This window comes from Myxocyprinus asiaticus, chromosome 50 (assembly GCF_019703515.2).
Source record: "Myxocyprinus asiaticus isolate MX2 ecotype Aquarium Trade chromosome 50, UBuf_Myxa_2, whole genome shotgun sequence".
NCBI classification, from domain to species: domain Eukaryota; kingdom Metazoa; phylum Chordata; class Actinopteri; order Cypriniformes; family Catostomidae; genus Myxocyprinus; species Myxocyprinus asiaticus.
In genome coordinates, this window is record NC_059393.1 from 8,813,576 (window position 1) to 8,837,094 (window position 23,519).

The 23,519-nt window shown below is 39.2% G+C and overlaps 1 protein-coding gene across 1 annotated transcript in view; it reads left to right on the forward strand.

The window, feature by feature from the left end:
* Positions 1–334: 334 nt before the first annotated feature.
* Positions 335–23,519, forward strand: part of LOC127438875 (uncharacterized) — a 33,696-nt gene continuing 10,511 nt past the window's right edge. Inside the window, 18 exon segments of the mRNA XM_051694791.1 lie at positions 335–346; positions 442–592; positions 1,811–1,942; positions 2,283–2,534; positions 4,561–4,631; positions 4,633–4,726; positions 5,313–5,345; positions 6,504–9,160; positions 9,263–9,424; positions 10,113–10,171; positions 10,287–10,307; positions 11,491–11,744; positions 12,836–12,894; positions 15,003–15,276; positions 15,352–18,704; positions 19,272–19,491; positions 20,849–21,059; positions 21,681–21,869. Of these exon segments, the coding sequence (XP_051550751.1) occupies positions 335–346; positions 442–592; positions 1,811–1,942; positions 2,283–2,534; positions 4,561–4,631; positions 4,633–4,726; positions 5,313–5,345; positions 6,504–9,160; positions 9,263–9,424; positions 10,113–10,171; positions 10,287–10,307; positions 11,491–11,744; positions 12,836–12,894; positions 15,003–15,276; positions 15,352–18,704; positions 19,272–19,491; positions 20,849–21,059; positions 21,681–21,869 (8,204 nt within the window).

Sequence of the window (23,519 nt, forward strand, 5' to 3'; positions counted from 1 at the left end):
TTATGACCTGGTCCAACCTTTCCCATCACTTTCTATTAGTTCTTTAATTCCAGAAACAAACTGATGCCCAAAGCCAAAGCTACGTAAACACTTACACAACTTCCTGTTGAAGTAAGTAGTTGCGATAAGGTGACTACAAAAAGTCTATTCCAAGAAATACTCCTCAGCTTTCCAGCATAATTTGTCCTCCCATAATAATAATAATTTTTCGATGATTTTTTTTTTTTTTATTATAATTTTTTTTTTTTTAAATTGAAAGCCATAATATTTTAAAACCTGCTTAATATGATAAATAGGGACACTTTGGATGTTTTGCTGTTAGATGAGTGAAAGCATGAAAGAAGAAGTGAGTGAAAGAAAGAGAGCAAGAGAGAAAAATGCAAAGCTTCAGATATCACGCAGGATTTGGCCTTTCACATCTGTTATCCTCAATCCACCCAGCAAACCCCCTGTCTGGCCCCCATCAAATACCCTTTCCCATCAAACAAAACGGATTTGAGCCCCAAGTCCGTCAGCTCACTGTCCAGACCACCTGGCAGTCTTCACACTGGCGTGCCTAAAGAGATATTCTCAGCAAATCCTTTCCACGTTGGTAGAAATCATGCTATGAACCCACTCTCTCTTCTTTTCTAACTGTTGACTCTTTACTAAATCTTTAAAGAGCCCCAAGTAAACAAATTACATAAGACCAGGCCAACCACTAAAAGTCACTGGGCCTGGGACAAAATTTTTCTGGGTGGGCGCCCTCTCCCCTGGGCATAATGTGTAAGCTATACCATGGAGGAACTTAGTAAGTCACCTTCATCACAGAGCCTGGGATAACATTCCCGGCTGTCCCTCACTGACAGCCCTGAATTAAACTATTAAACTACTGGCTTTAAACTAACCTCTTAACTGTTACTTTCAGACAAGGCTTTGTCAAGCAAGCATTCAAAATGTGTCTTGACAAACCGTTTCCAATTAACAACATAGTTAAAAACTACAAATTAGAGTACATTTAACTCTATATACAATATTAACAGCTGTGGTATATCCTCCAGCAACCACCAACAAGCCACTGACACCTTAACAAACACCCGGTATTGTTTGGGCCATGCTTTTGCCAAGTTTATCACTATGCCAGCCATGGTGGAATGCATCTAAAACCCAACAAAGATGAAGTCACTTAAGCTGGATGGCCATTGCATGTGGCAAATTGTATGAACCCATTCAGTAGAAAGAGGGATAACCCTAGATGCCAAACAGTTATGCCCCATAATATCCATACTTCCCTACTATGTAGTGTGCAAAAACAGTATGAAAAAAGAAAAGGATCCTCTGTATGAATAGGCTACTATAACAGTAGGCTTTTTTCAAGTGTAAGTGCTACTGTATTAATAAGTTGTTCTTGTGCTTAAATTGTACTTGTTTAACAAAGTATATTACTTTCGTGGTTGTTAGTATGTTATAGGCCAAAGGACAATCCCAACTTGGTGGATGTAGTATGCCCAGGAATATATTCATACTATACACCTGCATACCTAAAACACATCCTTGATCAATAGTCGAGAAATAATTTCTTCATTAAAATCAATACATACTCTAAAAGTAAGAAAATACAACAAGAATCTCTCTTTGGAGCATCATGGTAATTTGTCCAGTAAATCAATAATTGTGCTAGTGCAATCATTGCAACCCTGTTTGGATTGAAATCCCTTTATACTCAACACTGAATACAAGGATGCCTTTCTTTTAATTGAACTTGTCAAAGGATCAGACTGGAAATTATGCATCGACATCCATTGTCTACCTCATTATCTGGACATCTCAGCATCCAGACGGATCCTACAGGTGGGCAATAAAGGTGTATCACTGACTTCTCGACAAGCTTCCTCAGAAGACTTAACAAATAGGATTAGGGAGCAAGAAAAATCTTCCAAAGAGCCATCTGCTAAGCTGCATGGTGAGACGTCAGCTCAAAGCTACGTGATTGCATCCCTCCGCAGCCAGAAAAGGTAATCCTGACAATGCAGACTAATTAACAAAACTATAGAACAGGTTTTGGGGCTGTGCAAGGAGGGATGCATGAATAATTGCCAAAGCTTTCTAAAAGATTTGAAAGAATAAGGAATTATAATGCATGATCTTCCATTGAAATGCATATGGCGAGCTTTGGTTGTACTGCTTTTGACAGGACACTTTCACCAAGATACAGGTATGTATCTACTGTAACATCAAGGCCTTGAACAGTTTTGTTATTCTTGCAATATTGTTATAATGATCATCTCTTTGTTCTTCACCAGATGCAACTGGCGGAAGCCATGAGGATTATTTAGCAAATGGATATACAAAATTTTTGGATGGATATGACGTTTTGAATCACTCAGTGGTCTCAATTAGCAGGAAGACTTTGGGATATGGGTCTGGAAATCAAGGGAAATCTGCTCTATCCCGACGAAAAAGGGACCTCCTGTTCCCCAATGGAGTTAAACTTTGCTCTCATGAAACCGTGCAACAGGCAATACAGAATCATCGGAACTACTTTCACCTGCGAGGTAAGAACCAAACGGTTAACTTTTATTCAGTGTGTTTTTTCCTGCATTTGATTCTGGCGTAATCGCCAGAAATGATCATTATTAATATAGGTTGTAAATGACTTCTTAAAAGTTGTCTATAGTATACAGTAGATCAGTATTCCCAACCAGGGGTACTTAAGTAGGTTCCTGGGGGTACTTGACTTTCGATTGCTTTGTAAAACTTATAAAACAGAAATTACAGATTAAACTTATAATAATTTAAAACGACAACTAATTGTGATTAATCATGATTTTTTTCAGTTCCAATTTAAAGAAAGAAAACAGAATTGTGGCTGAATATATGTGCTACTCTGTGAGTGTTTTTCACCCAGCGTATCAATTGGTTTTAGTTTAATCAATGTAATAATGCCCATTTTAATAATGTTAATGAAAATACAAAATGATATCACCAGGATAATGTGTTAAAAGATTTTAGGTTTAGTGTTGATAAACCCCCAACCCTTACCCTGACCCTGACCTTTGAGCTTTACCAGTGGGGCTATGGGAGTACATAATACTAAAAGAGTTTGGGAAACACTGATCAATATTATAGATGGATGCTCTTATAGCTCACTATGTCTGAGTTGCTTGAAAAATGTGCCCGTACAGCTCTACCTTACATCAGTAATAATAATCCAAGCCATGATGACCAATTTCATCAGCTTCCAAATAACAACATACTGTATACAGTAATTCAAACATGACTTCAAAACTCCAGAAGCAGTGTCTCTTAGTCTCTCTCATATATAATCATGCACAAATACTCAGATTTGTCCACATCATGCTCTTTCTAAAGATAACATTTTTGTCTGTGCCATAATTAAAGTATTAAATCCTACTGGGGACCACCGCTGGTTATAATGTCTGGTCTCCCTGTAAGACCCAGATGACCCTAGCTAATCTAAACACCACTCAAGAACTACAGTAAGTGTTGCTATTTTATATACAGTAAAGGTTATTCAATGAGTCAAGGGAATGTTGATTAAATTTGGCCACGACACCCTATTACAGGACACTGATCTGGTGTTATTTGCATGGACAGTGGGGTCCAAACGTCAGACCACTAGTGAAATGCATCTTTTTTGTATTTTTCTAATTTAAAATAAACATTTTAGTTGCCTCCTGAAGTCCCCATTGCTCCTGCATCACTTCTGCAGTGATCAGATCCTTTGCTCTGCCTGGAAAATAGGTGAACTCTGCCCTTCTATGCACTATAGTTCTGGTAGTTGTCATGCCGAGTAGGTATGGCAGGCAAATGTAGAACATTCCGAATGCAGCCGCAAAAATTAAGCAAGGGTTAACATCTCCCATCTGCACATTTAATTTTCCACTTGCAGGGTACATTGAGAAAGTATGCGGCACATACCAAAAAAGCAATTTTGGTTCACAAACTGAGAAATGAAAGAAAACTAAATTTGTCTGGAACAAGTGACGTGTGTGCATAAGGAAAATAAATGTTTCCATTATGTTAGTTATTACTTTCGTTATTTCTCTCTTCTTTTTTTAAAATGAAAGGGGTGTCCATTATAAGAAATGCCAATTTCCACTAGAGCATGGTTCATTGCTGGTGTTTCAGTAGATTATCCTCACCTCTGTGTGGAACAGGGCAGGTACACAATGTCATCGCAAAGCTTGTTTGACAGTATTTTTCAATGTTGTGAAAACTGCTGGCTGCTGACCTGATTTTATACCAGATGTTGGCGCTCAAAAAGACTGCTATTCCTAACACAAATAGGGTACAAAACAGGCCTGAAACTCTAAAAATACAGTCTTTTTTTTTCTTTTAGTAAATGGTCAATTTAACCTAAAGTGGTATTTAACCTTCAGAAAATATTGATCTTAAACAGCAGGAGTTCAAACTATTGAAATAATGTTTACTACAATGAAGTGGACATCAATTAATCAGATTATGTCAAAATTGACACATTTTAATTTTAATATAGTTGAAAAGGTCCAGACTGCTGGTGCCTTTCTGTATATGTTTTCATTTGTATGTGTGTCCCAGTGTGCCAGGAAACAGTGTGGGAGGCCTTTAAGATCTTCTGGGATCGTTTACCGGAAAAAGACGAGTACCACGAACTGGATGAGAAAATGCCAAAATGGTAGTGTCAGCGTGTTCGACATCGGCAGGAGCTTTAGCCAATCAGCTGAGCACCTTGCTCTGGTTACAAGTGTGAGTAGGGAAATATTCTCATTTATGTAATATTCTCATTTATGGAAAATAATTATCATGTAATTTGAAAGTCTTAAGGTACTGAGAACTTTTACAAATAAAAATGTAAGTGAAATAAATTGTATGTTGTTTTCAGAGGTTAGGGGTGGATTCAGTGACAACAACAAGGTGAGAACTGCTTCTCTGGTGATTTCACATTGTAACGGGCTGCTTACACATTTATCTTGCTGCATCATGTAAATACCAATCAAATACCAAATAATAGTACATGAATATAGTAATAATTCAGTAACATTCAGAACCATCTGATACCATTAGTGCACCAGTTATCACCACAGTCATTTTTGTAAGGGTAATATTTGTACGTAAAAATGTTACACTACTGTGCACTCTGTCACATAGAGATTATGGCATATATTTTAAAAAATAATCATAAAAATATTTTGGCTCACTGTCTTTGTCTGTATCAGTCTTTGTTATCTTTCTTACAATAATGTGTAAATACACAAACAGGAACCCACTTTACTACATCCAACTTTTCCTAAAGTAAAAGTATGATCATATAACACCTATATTTGTCTTAGTGCACCCACCAGCCCAAGACAACCTGAGTGCAGGTAAGAATCTTCACCCCATGGGCTGCTAATGGGCATAAAGCAACACAATGCTACATACTTGTAGTACTGCTCTGCAGCCTAAATATCCTGAACCATAGAATTCATAACATCATTTGGCTGTAGTTTGATAAACTCACATGCAAAAATCCAGTGTGGAGCTCAGTTTTGAGTTGTAAATTAACATATAGTTCAAAGATCTGAAACACAAATACTTTCCCATGTTTAGCCAAGCAGCTAAAGTAGCTAAGTGTGAACACACACTGGTACTTTGCAGTCAGAACTACAGTACCCAAAGCTGGATACAGCTCCCTGACTTAAGAGTGTGAAAATGTTGACCATACTGTATGTTGCCTTTAGTTCCTGCTAAAGCTAGTTCATTTTCAGCTAGCTTTAGACACATAGCAGTCCTTCCAGTTCAGTTATTTTCCTGAGCAGTTGAGAAAAATGGAATTATTTTGCCAACAAGAAGTTAAAATTTTGTAAAACCATCGAAAACATTTATGATTGTCTTCATTCTCACAGACATCAGACGACGACTACTTCGCCAACACAAGCAAATGTGGCCAAAACACATCTAGGTCAGTATAGTTCTCGACACTGTGATCTACAATTATAAACTCCTTTTAAACAATGGAGCTGTGTCCCCATTGCCTCTAACTACTTATTTGGTAGTATTTGTAAACAGAGTACTGCATTAGCAGAATGTCTTATTTCCACTGACTGGTTTTTGGGGGCTGTTTATTTAAGCCATGTTCCGATTCATCTGTATTTTTACACTCTGCATCAGACTATGCAGTCACATCGACAAAGGCCTACTTCTCCCTGGTGCAGGCAGTACAGTGGTCTCAGAGTAGGCGTTAATACATTTTAGTTACTCAATGGCTGCTAATGAAGTAAAGGTGCCAGGATCTTCAGACAATGCGCTGCCATTTAGTCAAGTGTAACTAAATGTTTGACCATCAGCTTAGTCTGAAAAAAGGCTAGGAAGGCTGGTGAGGAATTAAGTGCATGGTGGATGGAATTAACAGTAGAGTAACATGCACGATTCTAATTTGATGCAAACATCCTGTTATGACACGAGTTCTCTTTTCTTTCACATCATCTCTGTCTTTCTCTTTCAATCACTCTCTTACTATATTCCACTCTTTCCCCACCCAGTCAGTATTCTGCTTCCTGAGGCAGTAACAGAATCACAGGATATCACACCGCAGATCTTTGCAGACCTAATCCCAATTACCACTATGGCTTCAGAGCTTGAAATCCTGCCTGGAGTCACCCCAAAGCCTGATCTTACCACAGACTCACCAAGGATAAGCACTAAAACTCCTACAGAATTCACAAGAGAGGCCACTGAAAAACATAGTTCAGAAACTGAACAGAAGGTTGGACTGGATGCTACTGAAGGTCCTGTTAAGACAGCAGATGCTACCATGCAAAATGTAGAGGTTAATGTTGTCTCAAAACCTACATTAATGACCACTGAAAGAACTCCAGAAGATTATAGTTCAGGACAATTTGAGCTGGATATTCCCAAAACCTTTGAGAAGTCACCGGGAATAAGTACAACTATACCTACTGTTGTTACCAGAGAATCAACTGAAGACCTTATTTCAGAAACTGAACTGGAAGAGGGACAGGATTCTAATGAAGGCCTGGTTAAAACCGCAGATGTTACCATTCAACATGTAGAGGCTGGCACCATCTCTGAGTCTACATTAATGACCACTGATGGAACCCCAGACTCTACTTCAGAAAAAAATGAGCCTAATCTTCCCACAACCTTTGAGGACTTAAGAGGGATAAGTACTAATACTCCTGCAGTGGTCACCAGTGAATCCACTGAAGAGCTTAATTCTGAAACTGAACTGGGGTTGGAACAGGACGCTACTGAAAGTCCTGTTAAGACAGCAGATGTGACCATTCAACGTGTAGAAGTTCATGTTGTCTCAGAGGCTAAATTGGTGGGCACTGATGAGACTCCAATAGATCCCACCTCTGAAAAATATGAGCCTGATCCTCCCACAACCTTTGAAGACTCACCAGGCATTAGTACAATTACTCCTACGGTAAGCACCAGTGAATTCATAGAAGACCTTATTTCAGAAACCGAACTTGAGGTGGGAAAATATGTTACAACAGCAGATGCAGAAGTTAATATTGTCTTAGAGGCTACATTAATGGTCACTGATAGGACTCCAGTTGGTAATCCTTTAGAAATATCTCAAGTAGATGTCAAGAATATCTCAACAGAGGAGCCTGTAAAGACAACCCGCACAGAACATACAGAGGTTTCATCTGATGCCACCACAGAAGGGTTGCCAAAAGCTCTGACAGATGAGGATGTTGCCAAAATCGCATTTGTGACAGCTGTGCCTAAAATGCTGTCACCCACTACCCCTGCAGATACATTACCTGGGGTTGCAAAAGATGCTAAAACTATTGAAGACCTGTTTGAGGAGACCACTACTGTATCAATGCAGGGCAAACCTGAAGATATTGCAATTGTAACGTTACTTGACAATTTCGAGGAGGAAGAGGTACCTCACACTAAAGAAGATGAAACAACAGGTGCAGAATCACCAGGTACTGTGACAGAGAGTGCATATAAAGTGTGGATGGAAACACATGAGCCTAATGTTGAGGAGGAGTATTTAGGTAAGGAAGAGGATATTATGACTGAATCCCCTGAATTTGCTGAGGTGACACCCAAAATTACAGAGGAAACTACTGAAGCTACAAAGAAGGAAGGCACTGCTGATATTTTCCAAGATGAAGAGACTCCTTCTGAAAATCTATTTACAGAGAGAGGCACACCTATAGTTGAGGATGTGACCATCACTGTAAAATACAAACCTGGTGAGATGGTGACAGGTGCAACAGAAGTTACTAGGGTCACACTTGAAGACATTGACACAGACAAAGTTCACGAAAGCAAATCTGAAGATGTCGGAGGAGACTCAAGTGATACTACTGTTAAATCAGTGGGTGTAACTGATGCTGCCATCTTGGAGGAAACACCTGAAGAAGGTACAGCAGGTGTTTTGGTTAAAGAGAATTCACCAGAACCTATGATCACACCTGAGGCCACCACTGCAATCACCCCTGAAGTCACAACTGAAAATTATTTTCAGGATGGTACACCTGAAACTGACATTGTAGAGTTTGTAACCAGAGATGTGAAAGGTGTACTTAAAGAAGAAACTGGTGAAGGTGCTGAGGAGACAACTGAAGTTTTTGAAGACACATTGTCAGACCCTACTGTTACTGAGGTGGTAAAACATATAAAGACTGCTGCCAAAGATGAGGACATGCATGAAATTACAGAGTCATCTGAGATTTCTGAGGAAACACATAAAGTTGTGGAGAAAATTGTACATAAAGTCACAGTAGAAGTACCTGAGACCAGAGGTGATGCCATACCTGAAACACCTGGAGTCATATCAGAGACATCTGAGGTTACTACAGAAACAGCTGATGCCATATCTGAAGCACCTGAAGTTATACTTAAGTCTAGTGAAGTCATGTCTCAGACACCTGAGGTCAGTTCTGAGGTGCCTGTGATCATAACAGAGCTTTTATCTCAGAACATTTCAGAGACACCTAAGAGAATATCTGAAGCCCCTTACGTGATATCTGATTTACCTGTGGTGCTACCTGAATTCGCAGAGGATAAGACCCCAACTCCAGCCTTCAAAGTGGAGGACATCACGATTAAACCGAATGACTTGACAACCAGCATTCAAAAGACTTTCTCAACCACATCACAAACCTCACTACAGGACATTTCCAATGACATTTTAGGAGAAAACAACATGGTGAGCACTTCCAATTCAGGCATAATTTACATCAACTCAATAATTGTGAGCTTCTCTTGATCTTAGATGTGAATATGGAATATAAAACTTTCTCGTGTGTAGATTGGCAATGAAATTGATGATATCCTGGCCAGACCGAGTCGTCCTGTGGGAGACCATATTGTTGAGCTCAGCATTAAGCTGAAAGGAGAGAGTTATGATGATGCTCTAAGAGATCCAGAAAGTTATTACTATCAACATCTATCTGAGCAGTTCATTGAGAAGGTAAGAAGAGGTATACTGAACATACTTATCATTTGCATACAGTGGTGGGCAAAAATATTGGCACCTTTGGTAAATATAAGCAAAGAAGGCTGTGAATTTTTTTTTATCCTTTTGATCTTTCATTTAGAAAATTCACAAAAATCAAACCTTTAATTACAGTAAAACAATTGAAAGCGGGGAAATATCTCATTATTAAATAAATATTTTTCTCCAAAACATGTTGGCCATAATTATTGGCACCCTTTTATTCAATACTTTTTGCAACCTCCTTTGCCAAGATACCAGTTCTGAGTCTTCTCTTATAATGCCTAATGACGTTGGAGAACACCTTGCAAGGGATCTGAGACCTTTCGTCCATACAGAATCTCTTCAGATTCTTCAAATTCAGAGGAATAGTCACATATCCCTTGCCAGGTGTTTTACATTAACTAAAAGTTCGATTTTTGTGATTGTTAAAACAATGGATAAGGATAAACAATGCAGATTATTTTTTCACAGCCTTCTTTGCTCATATCTACCAAGGGTGCCAATATTTTTGCCCACCACTGTATAAGAGACAAATGTGTGCAGGGAATGAAACAATCTCTGTAAGATTATGAAAACTATAATCTCAGGATAATATCAGGATATATACGGTATATATGTGTGCGTATTTGTATTTTCATAGCATCCCTTTCTTTTCTTAAAGATTGAAGAGGTTTTTGAAAGGCTTCCTGGTTTTAAGAAAATGTTTGTCCTTGAATTCAGGTAGGAATTTTTAACAGTAATTAGCTTGATGAAATTCTGCATACATATGAAAACATTTTTAAGTATGGGTATAAAGTAGGTTTAATTTCTTAACATAATGTTGTTGCTATCCCAGGCCACAGAAGGACATTGAAGGGTGAGTAACCTGTTTTAACTTTCATTCAAATTCATACTGTGGTTCAAAAGAAATAAATTGCATTTATAAATCACAGTTCATAATTCACATCTCAAAATGGAGAAAACAGTTATAAATGTAAGTTAAATAATGTTAAGTGTGATGTTACACCCTGGCCTGATAAATCCATCTCCCATCCTGCCATATCACTCAGCCGCATGACCCATATCTCCTCCAAAACACCTAATAAGAATTTCATATGCCTGAATTTTCCACCCACCATATGAACCGTTTTATAGAGCATTGCTCTGAAATCATCTTCGGAGTGTTTTCTTGGTGGGGTTATGGGCTAAATTCTTGGTAACCTTGCAAAATCAAGCGTTTGAAGAGATGGTCATATTCACACCACATGTAGGTGTATTGTATATGTGTTTCTCAAAGGATTCATTTGTCTTTAATTGCCAATTGCCAATTGTGGTATAAGTAGCTGTGATAAATGCATACCCAGTTGGTGAACACAATGGGATTAAACATTAAATTGGATCTGCTCTCAAGTACCATTAAGATGAAATTTCACTGTAGTTTATCAATATTAGCAATGCCTCAGCTAAACCAAACAATTGAAAACTGCATATTGTGAGCTCCATGAGGCCCCTAAATCACCTGAATTCAGAGCTGTTCTCTCTTAAAGCCATATAAAGCTTATTAGCATGCAAGCAGTTTCTGGTATTCTAGGGAATTGAAACCTGACAGAGATTAGAAGAGAAAATTGACTTGGTCATAAACTCACCAGGTTTTCTAACCCTCGTAGAAAAATATGAGGCGAATAAATCTAGGTCAGCTCTCCTCTCTCCCAATTTGTTTTTATTTTCCCCTGTCTCCAAGAACTTGGCTGCTGAAGGTTTTGTGGCATTTGGGTGCTAGTTTGACCATAGACTTGAGTGAACAGAGTAGGACTATAATTAAATATGTCAAACAGACAAAACAACATTATTAGTGAACTCCACCATATCGCCACCAAACTCCACTCCTTCAGTTCATAGTAAGTGAAACTGTTCATTTATTTGTAAATGCTGCAATCATTAAATGCATAACAGTGAGGCCAGATACAGCCAGTGAACCCAGTGATGGAACATGTTATGACAGTTTATTGACTGCAAGGAGCCACTGCTTTGATATGATATGTTTTCTTTTCATTCTTCAGAGGACTGGCAGTGGTGGTGCACTACGCTGTTGTTCTTGAGGGTGATGGCACAGGAATAAGTAATGAGACCATGGATTACATAAACCTGCATTCCAATATGGTTGAGAACTCCATCACAGATCCTGATGAGCTACCCACTGTGGTCTACACCATCACAGACTTCCGAAACTACATCACTGAAGCCCTTCACAAGGAAAATTTCATTGGAAACACCACTCTGGATGTGGACCCTGATTCTTTGCAATTGGAAAATGGTAAGATGTCCTCCATGAGATAGAGGCATGCTGTGGATCCATAACATTTTTAGTCCACCCAAAAATGAAATTTCGTATTCATATTTACTCATCCTCATTGTCGCTCCAAACCTGTATAACTTTCTTTCTAATGCAGAATATGAAAGGAAACATTCTAATGAATATTTTGGTCTGTATTTTCAATACAATGACAGTTGATTGGGACTCACTTTAAAGCTTAAAAAAGAATGCAAAAGTATCATAAAAGTAGACCATGTGCTTCATGCGCCAAATTTCCAAGCATATGCTGAGTTTTGATGACAAACAACCCGAAATATAAGTCATTTATATGTGAAAATATTGACATCAATTGCATGTTCACGAGAGCTCATTTACTGTGGCTCAAGTCTCAATGCGAGAATTTGCATTGTTTAGCGATAAAAACAACTAGTGTGAACAAGCTTCTTTTATGCACACGTGAATGTGCAATGGACGTCAAGGTTTACACTGTAAAATAACTTTCATTTAATATGGTGTCAGAACACTTAGAATATGATGCACAAGTCGCTTAAACTACTTTTATAATCTTATATTTCCTTTTTTGAACCATAAAGTGAGTCCCTATCAACTGCCATTGTATTTAAAAGACTATTAATTTAAATGTTTCCTTTTGTGTTTCACATAAAGAAAGAAAGTCATACAGGTTTGAATGACATGACGGTATGTACTGTAAATATTTTTGGGTGAACTATTCCTTTAATCAAGAACCCCAATTCTCAGAGTGTTCAATGTTCCAACTGAATGGTCTTAACAGTCTAAACAGTCGGGTTAATGTTTGTATTCTGTCATAGTGGTTAATCGCATTCTGCAGCTAAATGAACCTGAAATGTAGTATGTTGACAATGGTGCAATTTTACAATGGTACATTACTTGGCCATATGTGGGTTTTAGCAGAATAAGGGCCCTTTTTGCATCTTATCTTTGGTTTTGGCAGCCTAATCTTGCGGCTCTCAGAGCCAATCTCTCTTGAAGAAATGCTAGTATGGGTATAAATTGAGCTTGAGTCCTTTTAAATATAATTTGGATTATTTGTCTCTGTTTTGCCTTCCTAGTGGAGACATTGCCACCTTCCAAACCAACCAGCAGACCACTTGACTCCAATGACATGATGGTGAGTCAATGGTCATTAGCAGGACCACCTAGTAAATGGGTAAACATGACAATCCATTCCAGCATCCTAATGCAGAGCTACAGTTTAAAATTTCATGGGTTCTTTTCACCTCGATACAGTGCAACCACTTTCAAGTGTGAATGTGAATCCCTCTAAAGAAAAAGCTTGGAAATGCTGTTCAATGAAAAATGTGTCATTCTAATGGCAATCATATGTAGGTTTTTGTTGCTACACGACAAGGAAGATTATCCTGCACATAAAATGGGTTTTCAGGGCATGTCATTAAAACAGATTATAGCACAGCTAAGGGATAATATGGCGAGTCTGTAAAACTATTCAAGTCTGTGTTCCTGCTTAGGTATTCTCTAGACATAAGTAAGCATGCTATTTTAGGAAAATTGTTTAGCTCACTCACTATGAAATATTTTCAATCTCAGAGTGACATATTTATTGCAGAGGCCTATATTATATATTTATTTCTTCACACTCATAGTTTTATTAGAAAGGCACATTTGAACACCAAACATGGCAAGAATCATTTACTCCTTCGGGTTTTCCCCTTATATTTGACAAAACTGGCACTTTTTGCATAACCCTTATTAACTAGATTTATTGTCTTGTTTTAGTTGGGGCACTATGTCCAAGTTTGAATCTGAGAACATGTGTTCTTTCCCTCAGGTAATAGAATGCCTGCCTGCAAAGACACATGTTAGTTACTAATAGTTACACATCTGAAGTCAATTCTATCAGCTTCAACCTGTTTAAGACCAATTTTTATTGCTATTCTTTTGGCAAATAGAGTTTTGCTTATCGGCTGTTAATGTGGAGGATGCAACATTGGAATCATGGCTTGGAGATGAGTGTGTAGTAGAGTAAACTAGTTCTGAGGGGTTATTGGTTATTTGGTCCTTTTGTCCTGTATTAAGTGGTCAATGGGCCTTAAACACAGGCAGAACTAATTTTTGTGTAAATTATTTGTAAAAGCATTCTTGTGTAAATTGTTAAATTGAATAACACAATTTAAGCGAGTATGATTTTCCGAATGATTTACACAGAAATATATTCTGATATTCTGTGTTGCTCTCATTTTTAATATATTACCTTTAAATGAAAATTTAATTCATCAACAACACCCCCCCCCCCCCCCCAAAAAAAGTTCATCCTAATGTCTTCCATGTTGAGTAAACAATGACTTTTTTATAATTTTTTGGTGAACTATTCTTTAAAGATAATATAAGCCACATGAAGTGTTGCCACAAGCTAATTGCTGATACAGCTAAAAGGTGTTCTCTGGTCATATGGTCTGATCAATTTGTATCATCCAGATACCCATCTCCTGTAGGACTAGGCCCTCGGGATAGTGTGAAATACAGAGGTGTGCTTTTTACAGTATGCCTATGCAGTTTTTCCACTGTCAAGTCTCTGGAAAACAGGAGATATATTTCCACTGCAATTCAGTAAGAAGTTTAGGGGAAACAAATTGTTAAATTTAGACCATGAGTGAACTGTTTTGACTCTAGACATGTGTTTGTGTCCTTTTTTTTTAAGTCAAACAATATTAACTAAAATGGTGTAATACCTCATTTTAACAGCTGACACATATGCACATTCATTAACCACATACATTAAGTGGACACATATAAGCCAACACCCACTAAAAGACATGAAGAATGTGTAGGGTTGTGAGTTCCATGTAGCTCTGCCAGCATTTTCTCTACAGGAATTACAGAGCAGAGATTAACTTGACACTCATTTCTATAATTTGACTGCCTGACAACCTTACTTATAATGTAAGGATATATGTAGTAAACAACTTATTGGACATTTTTACACAGTAAGCTAGATAAGGGTAGCCACATATTGAACATGTTGGCCAATACAGCAATGCTGTATAATGTTTACATCTTTCTTCAGTATAAATACATTAAGAAAAATGGCTTTGGGCTCATCTTTATGTCAGCAATTTGTATACTGGCAGAAGATTGCAACATCTAAAATATGTTATGCTAATGACCTGTAGAATAAAATATTGTATACAGTATATTTGCTTTACTCTTTAATTAAACAGTGAGTGTAACTAACCTTGTCCTTCAATCATTAAACCCTAGGGTAATGTTCTTGCCTCAGAGAAACCACCAGATATTCTTCAGCAGGAATTATCCAGCAATGACATCTTCATCACAAAAGAAGACTTCTTTGACCCTGTTCACTCTTTTGACCCCTGGATCGATGGACAGAGTGAGGGCACAAGCGCAAATGATGTAATCGTATTTGAGGAAAGTTCCACTCTGTCTCCAGCAGAAACATCTCTGAAGAACCTGGAAATTGATCTTACCTCTAAATTTGAGACATCAACCAATGCACCTACTCCTGGTTCAGAAAGTGAGTCTTATCTCCTGTAAAATATTTTGCTGTAAAGACAGTAACATGGTTCTAAATCTTTTGTTCTTGTTTCAGATGATGGTTTTCTTGTAGAAGAGGGATTCCTGCAGACTGCAACTACCACCAGTCCTAACACAGTCACAGTAACTGAAGATGCCTTACCTACAAAATCAATACTCAAGACAGACGAGACTCCAGTTCCTCCTGTGGAATCTCCTGGTGTGGAGGTGACTCCTGAGCATGATTTGATAGACCTTGGTTCAGGCTCAGGTTTCTCTGGGGATGGCCTTATCCCAGACATATGGCCTTGGGTGTCTGGAACACTACATGAAGACTTGGATGAAGATGCTAAAGATCTAAATCAACCTAAGGAGGATCAGGAACATATAGAGGAACAGCTTGAGCCTCCTCACCAAGATTTGACCCCTGATGAGTCATTTTTGGACAGGGTTCTTGTGACACAAGACATTCGTACCCATCCTCACTATACAACGACTGACCAAGCCCCAGTGTTCTGGACAATGGAGACATTGACTGTCGAGCTCTCTATGCAGACACAAGTAGCCCCTGAACAATATGATTATTTTCCAGATGAATCTACCACTCTGGGTACACAATTGACCAACCGACCCTTGCTACATGTCTACACAGCAGCAGAAACTCCAAATCTGGATGGATCACCAAGTCCTGATACTACTAAGAGTACACCTGCTGATGAGGACTTCACAGAATGGCTTGTTACTCCCACTATGATCCCAGCAAGCACAGCAGTAGCCACAGAGGTAACAGAAGAGTATACTTCTTCAAAAGGCAACATAAAGCATCAAGAAGATATTGGTACAACAGTTGTGACAGTGACCTCAACAACAATAAAATCAAATGATATTCCTTCACTTACACAGCTGCCTGTGACTCTAGACATTGATACCATATCTACGGAAGGTCATTCTACTTCAGAAGTTGATGAGAAACCTGTAAATGAAGGTAAGACAGAGTTACCGGCAGTCTTATGGCCAGAGGTGGAAGGTTCAAATAAAGAAGTACAAATTCTAGATGATGAGTTAGGGGACATCAAGCTTGTTCCTACAGAAAACCCAGCAACTGAACTCTCGGAAGATGATTTAGTTGAGGATGAGATCATGGTTGCAACAACAGCAAAGCCAACAATAGTCACAGAGAGACCAAGTTTAGATCATTCAACTTCCTTCTCTCCTGAGAAGGAGTCTCCGTTCACTCGTATATCACACTCATCTCTAGATAAAGATGAGTCTATACTAGATCCAACCACAGAACCTCTGTCAACCCAATCATCTTCTCATTCCATTCTTTTGGAGATGACTTCAGAGACTCCAACAGATGCTGTGTACACTGATGTTGCAACTCCCTTCACCTTTTTGGGGGAGCCTGTTTTGCCAGATAAGGTTGAAGATGGGTACTTAACTAAAATTTCTCATTCAGAACCTCTGCCTACTTATTTGACTCCTGAAAAGACGACTCCAAAGACTCCAACTGATGCTTTGCTCACTGATGTTGAAAGTCGCCTCACCTTTGTGGAGGAGCCAATTTTGCCAGAGAAGGTTGACAGTGGATACTTAACTACAATGTTTCATTCAGAAACTATACCTGCCCAGACTTCTACTCTTTCCACTCTTGAAGAGATGACTCCAGAGGCTCCAACTGATGCTGTGCACACTGATGTTGCAACTCGCTTCACTATTGTGGGGGAGCCTATTTTGTCAGAGAAGGTTGAGGATGGGGACTCAACTACAATATTTCATTCAGTACCTCTGCCTACCCACTCATCTACTCATTCAAATTCTGAAAAGACAGCTACAGAGACTCCAACTGATACTGTGCATGCTGATGTTGTAACCCGCTTCACCTTTGTGGAGGAGCCTTTTTTGTCAGAGAAGGTTGATGATGGGGACTCAACTACAATATTTCATTCAGAAACTCTACATACCCAGTCTTATACTCTTTCCGCTCTTGAGGAGATGACTCCAGAGGCGCCAAGAGATGCTGTGTACACTGATGTTGCAACTCCCTTCACCTTTTTGGGGGAGCCTGTTTTGCCAGATAAGGTTGAAGATGGGGACTCAACTAAAATATTTCATTCAGAACCTCTGTCTACCCAATCATCTACTTATTCGATTCCTGAAAAGATGACTCCAACTGATGCTGTGCTCACTGATGTTGAAAGTCGCCTCACCTTTGTGGAGGAGCCTATTTTGACAGAGAAGGTTGACAATGTGTACTCAACTACAATATTTCATTCAGAAACTATACCTGCCCAGACTACTACTCTTTCCACTCTTGAAGAGATGACTCCAGAGGCTCCAACTGATGCTGTGCACACTGATGTTGCAACTCGCTTCACTATTGTGGGGGAGCCTATTTTGTCAGAGAAGGTTGAGGATGGGGACTCAACTACAATATTTCATTCAGTACCTCTGCCTACCCACTCATCTACTCATTCAAATTCTGAAAAGACAACTACAGAGACTCCAACTGATGCTGTGCATGCTGATGTTGTAACCCGCTTCACCTTTGTGGAGGAGCCTTTTTTGTCAGAGAAGGTTGATGATGGGGACTCAACTAACATTTTTCATTCAGAACCTCTGCCTACCCAATCATCTACTTATTCGACTCCTGAAAAGATGACTCCAACTGATGTTGTGCTCACTGATGTTGAAAGTCGCCTCACCTTTGTGGAGGAGCCTATTTTGACAGAGAAGGTTGACGATTGGGACTCAACTACAATATTTCATTCAGAAACTATACCTGCCCAGACTTCTACTTTTTCCACTCTTGAAGAGATGACTCCAGAGACTCAAACTGATGCTGTACATACTGATTTTGTAACTCGCCTCACCTTTGTGGAGGAGCCTATTTTGTCAGAGAAGGTTGACGATTGGGACTCAACTACAATATTTCGTGCCACAACATCTGTCATTCCAAATATTTCAGAAACTTTAGAATTAAACCTTGGTTCCACCAAAGTACCACAGTTTTATAAACCAACTTTCAGACCCACTGATCTGATTCATGATGAAGGAGATACTTCAAAGGATTCAGTACAAAGAGACACAGTAGAGTCAAGCCCTGACATTACAGGTGTAATTTTACCTATGGAACCAGTGAAATCTGAAAGAACTACTGTGAAAGTTCCTATTACAGTCAACCCTAATGTAACAGAAATTGATCTTTCATTTGACATCTTCCCATTTGATGGGCCAAGCCACAAGGAAGATGAAGGTAGTGGGTTCGCTCTAGGAACTGACATGGCCAGCATTGCCTTGCCAGCCAGTCCTGGCAGGGCACTAATAGTGTTTTTCAGTCTCAGGGTTACCAACATGATGTTTTCAGAGGATCTTTTCAACAAAAGCTCTACAGAATACAAGGCTCTTGAACAACGATTTCTTGAGCTGGTAAGATATGTTTGTCTCACTTATTTGGTGATCCTATATTTGGGTGCTTAAAACTAACCACAGGAATAAGCCAGGAATTAAATGTGATAAGGAAATTACCTTGCACTACTTTATGGAAAGCAAATCATCTGGGAGAAGGTCATAAGTTATTAATGGCCACTGTCTTTACACATGCTGTTAGGCAGTAATGACCTTAAGGAGCCAGCAAACCAGATGAAACACTCCAGCAAAAAAACAATGCACAACCAATTGCTGTTCAGATAGAAATACGAGTGTGACTGAGTTAAGCATATTCTAAATGTACAAACAGTAAAACACAAGCTGAGATTTGTCAATGTTTGTTGTGGTTTGTAGAATGTTGGGAGGGTTTGTTAAAGACTTGCATGATATCCGTTAACTCCATTAGCATTGCTGTTCCTATGAGCACTTACTAATGAGATAATTGATGGACTTAGAATCTTCTTTCACCTTCTTGACTTGCTTTAATGTAACTAGATAGTATGTGTGAGGAATGAGCTCTGTACCTTTGCTAACTGGAATATGGTTTAATTTTACTTTTCAATCTAGCTTGTGCCATATCTACAGTCCAACCTCAGCAATTTCCAAAATTTAGAGATCTTGAACTTCAGGAATGGCAGCATTGTTGTTAACAGCAGGATGAAGTTTGGAAAACCAGTTCCCCATGGTGTGACAACTACAGTGTACCTTATCCTTGAGGACTTCTGTAATACCGCATACCAGACTATGAATCTTGCAATAGACAAGTATTCATTGGATGTTGAATCAGGTAATACATAGCAGATGCACAAATGTACAAAACATATAAAAGCATATACAGGTCAGGAAAGACGATTGCATGAGCATGATGAGCAAGGTTTTGGCATTGACTGTTTCCAACATTATTCACTAAACATTATTTGATTCTCTAAAGGACAGATTGCCTGCAGTTATATTATGCATATTTGCAGATGCAGTCATTTTTTAAGTTCTAAAATGATAAACTCCAGCCTTGAGTGGAATGTAATACTACTATAAATTACCAGTTTGTGCACTGCCAATGTTTAATTTGTCATATTTTGAGCCCAAGATTATGAGTTACAGTAGCTTTGTTTCTCTTTTTAATCTAATTGTTTTGTGTGCTACGCTGGGAGTCTGTGACTCATACATGTTACAAGGGTCAGACTATATTGGCAAGACACGTTTCTACAACTGATAGCAGTACTAAAAGGCTATTGGACAAATCTTAATTCAACATGTCCAAAGTTCTTGAGCCAAAATGGGCAAAAAACAAAACCCCATAATGGGGAGGGACTTGAGCCATATCCGGGAACTAAAATATCATAGACTTGGTGATGGGGTCTTTTAACTTGGACCAGTATGCAACACCCTAGCAACCACCCAAAACACCCTTGCAACCACACAGTAATGCACTAAAAACTATCTGAACACTTTAGCAACCAAATAGCAATGCCCTGGCAAGCACCCACAACAGCTTACCATTGTGCTATACAGCCTAGCAAGTTTTCTACAACCCACATTTTCTTCTGTAGAATCTTGAAATTAACATGATTTTAGGTTTGTTCTAGTCTAGTTTTGGAAAACGTGAAGCCTAGATTGAATGGTTGATAGATGAATGATTCCATGCAGCAGCCAGATTATTAGCAAGTAATTCTAGTGAAACGTGCTGCACTCCATGTGTCAGGGAAATAAGTCATTTTGTTTGTTTGTGTCCCTGTATATGTGTGTTCATGTGTTCTTTATAAGCTGTAAATTCTGTCTGAGCTACTTTGTCACTACACAACTACTCTAGCATCCAAATGTTGATTCACTCTAGCATTCAAATCAGAAAATTAACTTCGTTTTGATGCCGCATTTGTAATGCATTGTAACTTTTTACAGTTGCTCATACAACAATTGTAGCAAATGTAAACATGTTATCAAATAGCTCAAACAACCAGTTGAACTTTTAACCTCAGCTTATTCCACCCTAATCCTAGATTAGATAAATAGCGCTGAATCTCATTGTCATTTGTGCTATTCCTACAAGCAGGTTGATTTATAATTGATCACCATTCTTATAATGATATATAAAGTGTATATGTGTATTTACGATTGAATTGTCTTCCTTCTTACGGTGTCTGTAGGTGAAAAAGCTGATCCATGCAAGTTCCAAGCATGTAATGAATTCTCAAAATGTTTGGTGAATCGGTGGTCAGGCGAGGCAGAGTGTGTTTGTAACGCTGGCTATTTTAGCGTTGATGGTTTGCCATGCCAGAGCATCTGTGACATACAGGAAGACTTTTGCCAAAACGATGGGAAATGTGACATCATACCTGGCAAAGGAGCGATCTGCAGGTGTGTGCATTAAATATCTGTCAAGAAACAAATGCAGGAACCGTTTAGGGCACAGTATCTGTTAAAAATGTTTACAATAGGGCTGTAATTTATGCTGTGTTCATGTTGTGTCGGAATTACCGTAATTACGAGATGGAAGTTTGGAGATTCTACTCGGATCTGTTCACGTCCTCGGACCTCGGAAGTACTGTATGTTTCTGTGACAATACTCATAATGCCAAAACAAGTTCTGTTGATATAAAAAATATTATCTGTACATTAATTAATTAATTCACCTCTATATGTTCTTGCTAAATGTTTAAGAACAAAGAAAGTTCTCCAGGGAACAATGGCATAATAAAATGGCACCTTAAACGGAAATATGCGTTCACTACATTTAACTGTTAAGTATGCTGCCATATTGGTTCTTTTTACATGACATCATGAATGTCAAGTTTGAGCGTTCATAGAATTCCAAGTTTACAACTTGTAATTACAAGTTCTAAGAAGATGTGAACACAAATCAGTACCTCATAACTGCATTAATTTTGCGATAATTATGTGAAAGTAATGTGCAAATTGAAGGCCATAATATAAGTCCTGCTTTTGTGATTGGTCAACACTGTGGTGTGGTGTTTTTAGGTGTCGTGTTGGTGAGAACTGGTGGTATCGTGGTGAACACTGTGAGGAGTATGTGTCTGAACCTCTGGTGGTTGGCATTGCCATTGCTTCAGTGGCTGGGTTCCTCCTCGTGGCGTCGGGTGTGATCTTCTTCCTTGCCAGAACTCTACGAGACCAATATGACACAGATGATTCAGAAGACCCTTTACGGTACAAACTACTTAAAACAGAACAAATACAGAACACTCCAATTGCTCCCAATAAATCATAAGATCATATTCTTTGGAGGAAATTAAGAGATATGTTTTAAACTTAGTACAAACAGAATTCCTTAGTGGACTACAAATCTGCTAAGTAGAACATTAAGAACAGTTCATTTAATTTGAACCACTTGCACAGTTACAATTATCGCTGTTCTATTGTGATAAATAGAAGAATAAAAAAAAGATTTTGCCATTACTGTTCCCTTGTAAGCACACTTGAATTGAATAAAAGCACATTATACATACATATACTGTACAGTGTGTGTATATATATATATATATATATATATATTACTGCTGTCGAAGTTAACGTAACAACGCATAATATGACCCTTTGAATAAACCGTAGTTCCCTTATGACGCAGTACACTTGACATTGTGTGCTAACACATATGGGGAGTTGTCCTTCCACACGACCTAGTTGAAACCTCTCTAAAATAATGCCGATATTCTAATATTGGCTATGGTGTTTGAGCCCCTCCCTTTTAGGCGTGAAGCTGTCCGCTATAAAAGCAGGTGCACAAACACAATTTCTCAGAATTTTCTTCCTTCAAGACAGCGATTCATCTCTCGTCTAGAAGCCCTCTACTGCTTTGCCGTTGACTACACGAGTCAGTGGGCGGAATCTTCATCGCAACGAGAAGACTCTCTTCTCCCCTGCATGCTCCGGAGAACATCACTCCACCTCGCCGACTGGCGCTTCGCTGATGAATGGGCCGCTTCAGCATCCTGTTCAGCTCGCCCGTGCAGCGATTACATACTTTCTAATGTGGATCACAGGGAAGAAAACGGTTATGCCCAACTACCCCCTGTGGAGGATGCGGTAGCAGCACACCTCTGCCCAGCGAGTAGCAGGGCATGGAAATCATGGCCCATTCATCCTTCCAAGCCCTGTCGACTGACGTCCGCACTGGCTGGAAGAGCATACTCAGCAGCGGACCAAGCTTGTTCAGCACTCCACGCGATGGGATGCTCCAGGTCTTTCAAGCCAAGCTTCTCAAGCAAATTGACGAGCAAGGATACAATCCATAGACATTCAAAGTCACTGCGCAGGCCATTGTCAAGTCAATGGGCAACCTGGTAGTTCTGGATCATCACATCTGGCTGACCCTCACGGACATGCGTGACAAGGAAAAAGCCACTCTGTTGGATTCTCAAGTGTCTCCAGCCAGCCTTTTTGGCGGCTCTGTGGATAAGTTTACAGAGCATTACGTCATGACTCAGCAACAATCACAGGCCATGAGACATTTTATGCCAAAACGGAGTAACGTTTCACAGCTGGCTCGCTCCTGCTCTGTTTCGAGCCAGCACCCAGCCAAAAGCCCCATGCCCACTGCCTCAGTGCTGCCACCTGCTGCCGCCGAGCCACCGATGAGGCCATGCTTGCCTCGTGTTGGCGGAACAAACCCACCGTGCAGCAAAAGCACTCCTGATGGGCACAGCCCTTTGAAGCTGAATGCAGAGTTTGCTGTCTGCTCCAAAAAGGCTCGATTGGAGACACAACACTTTTCCCCATCTCCCCACTGTTGGTTGTCGGGAAAGGAATATTGCTGTTCACAGTATTGTTCAAAATGTTGTTTCTGTGTCTCACATTTGT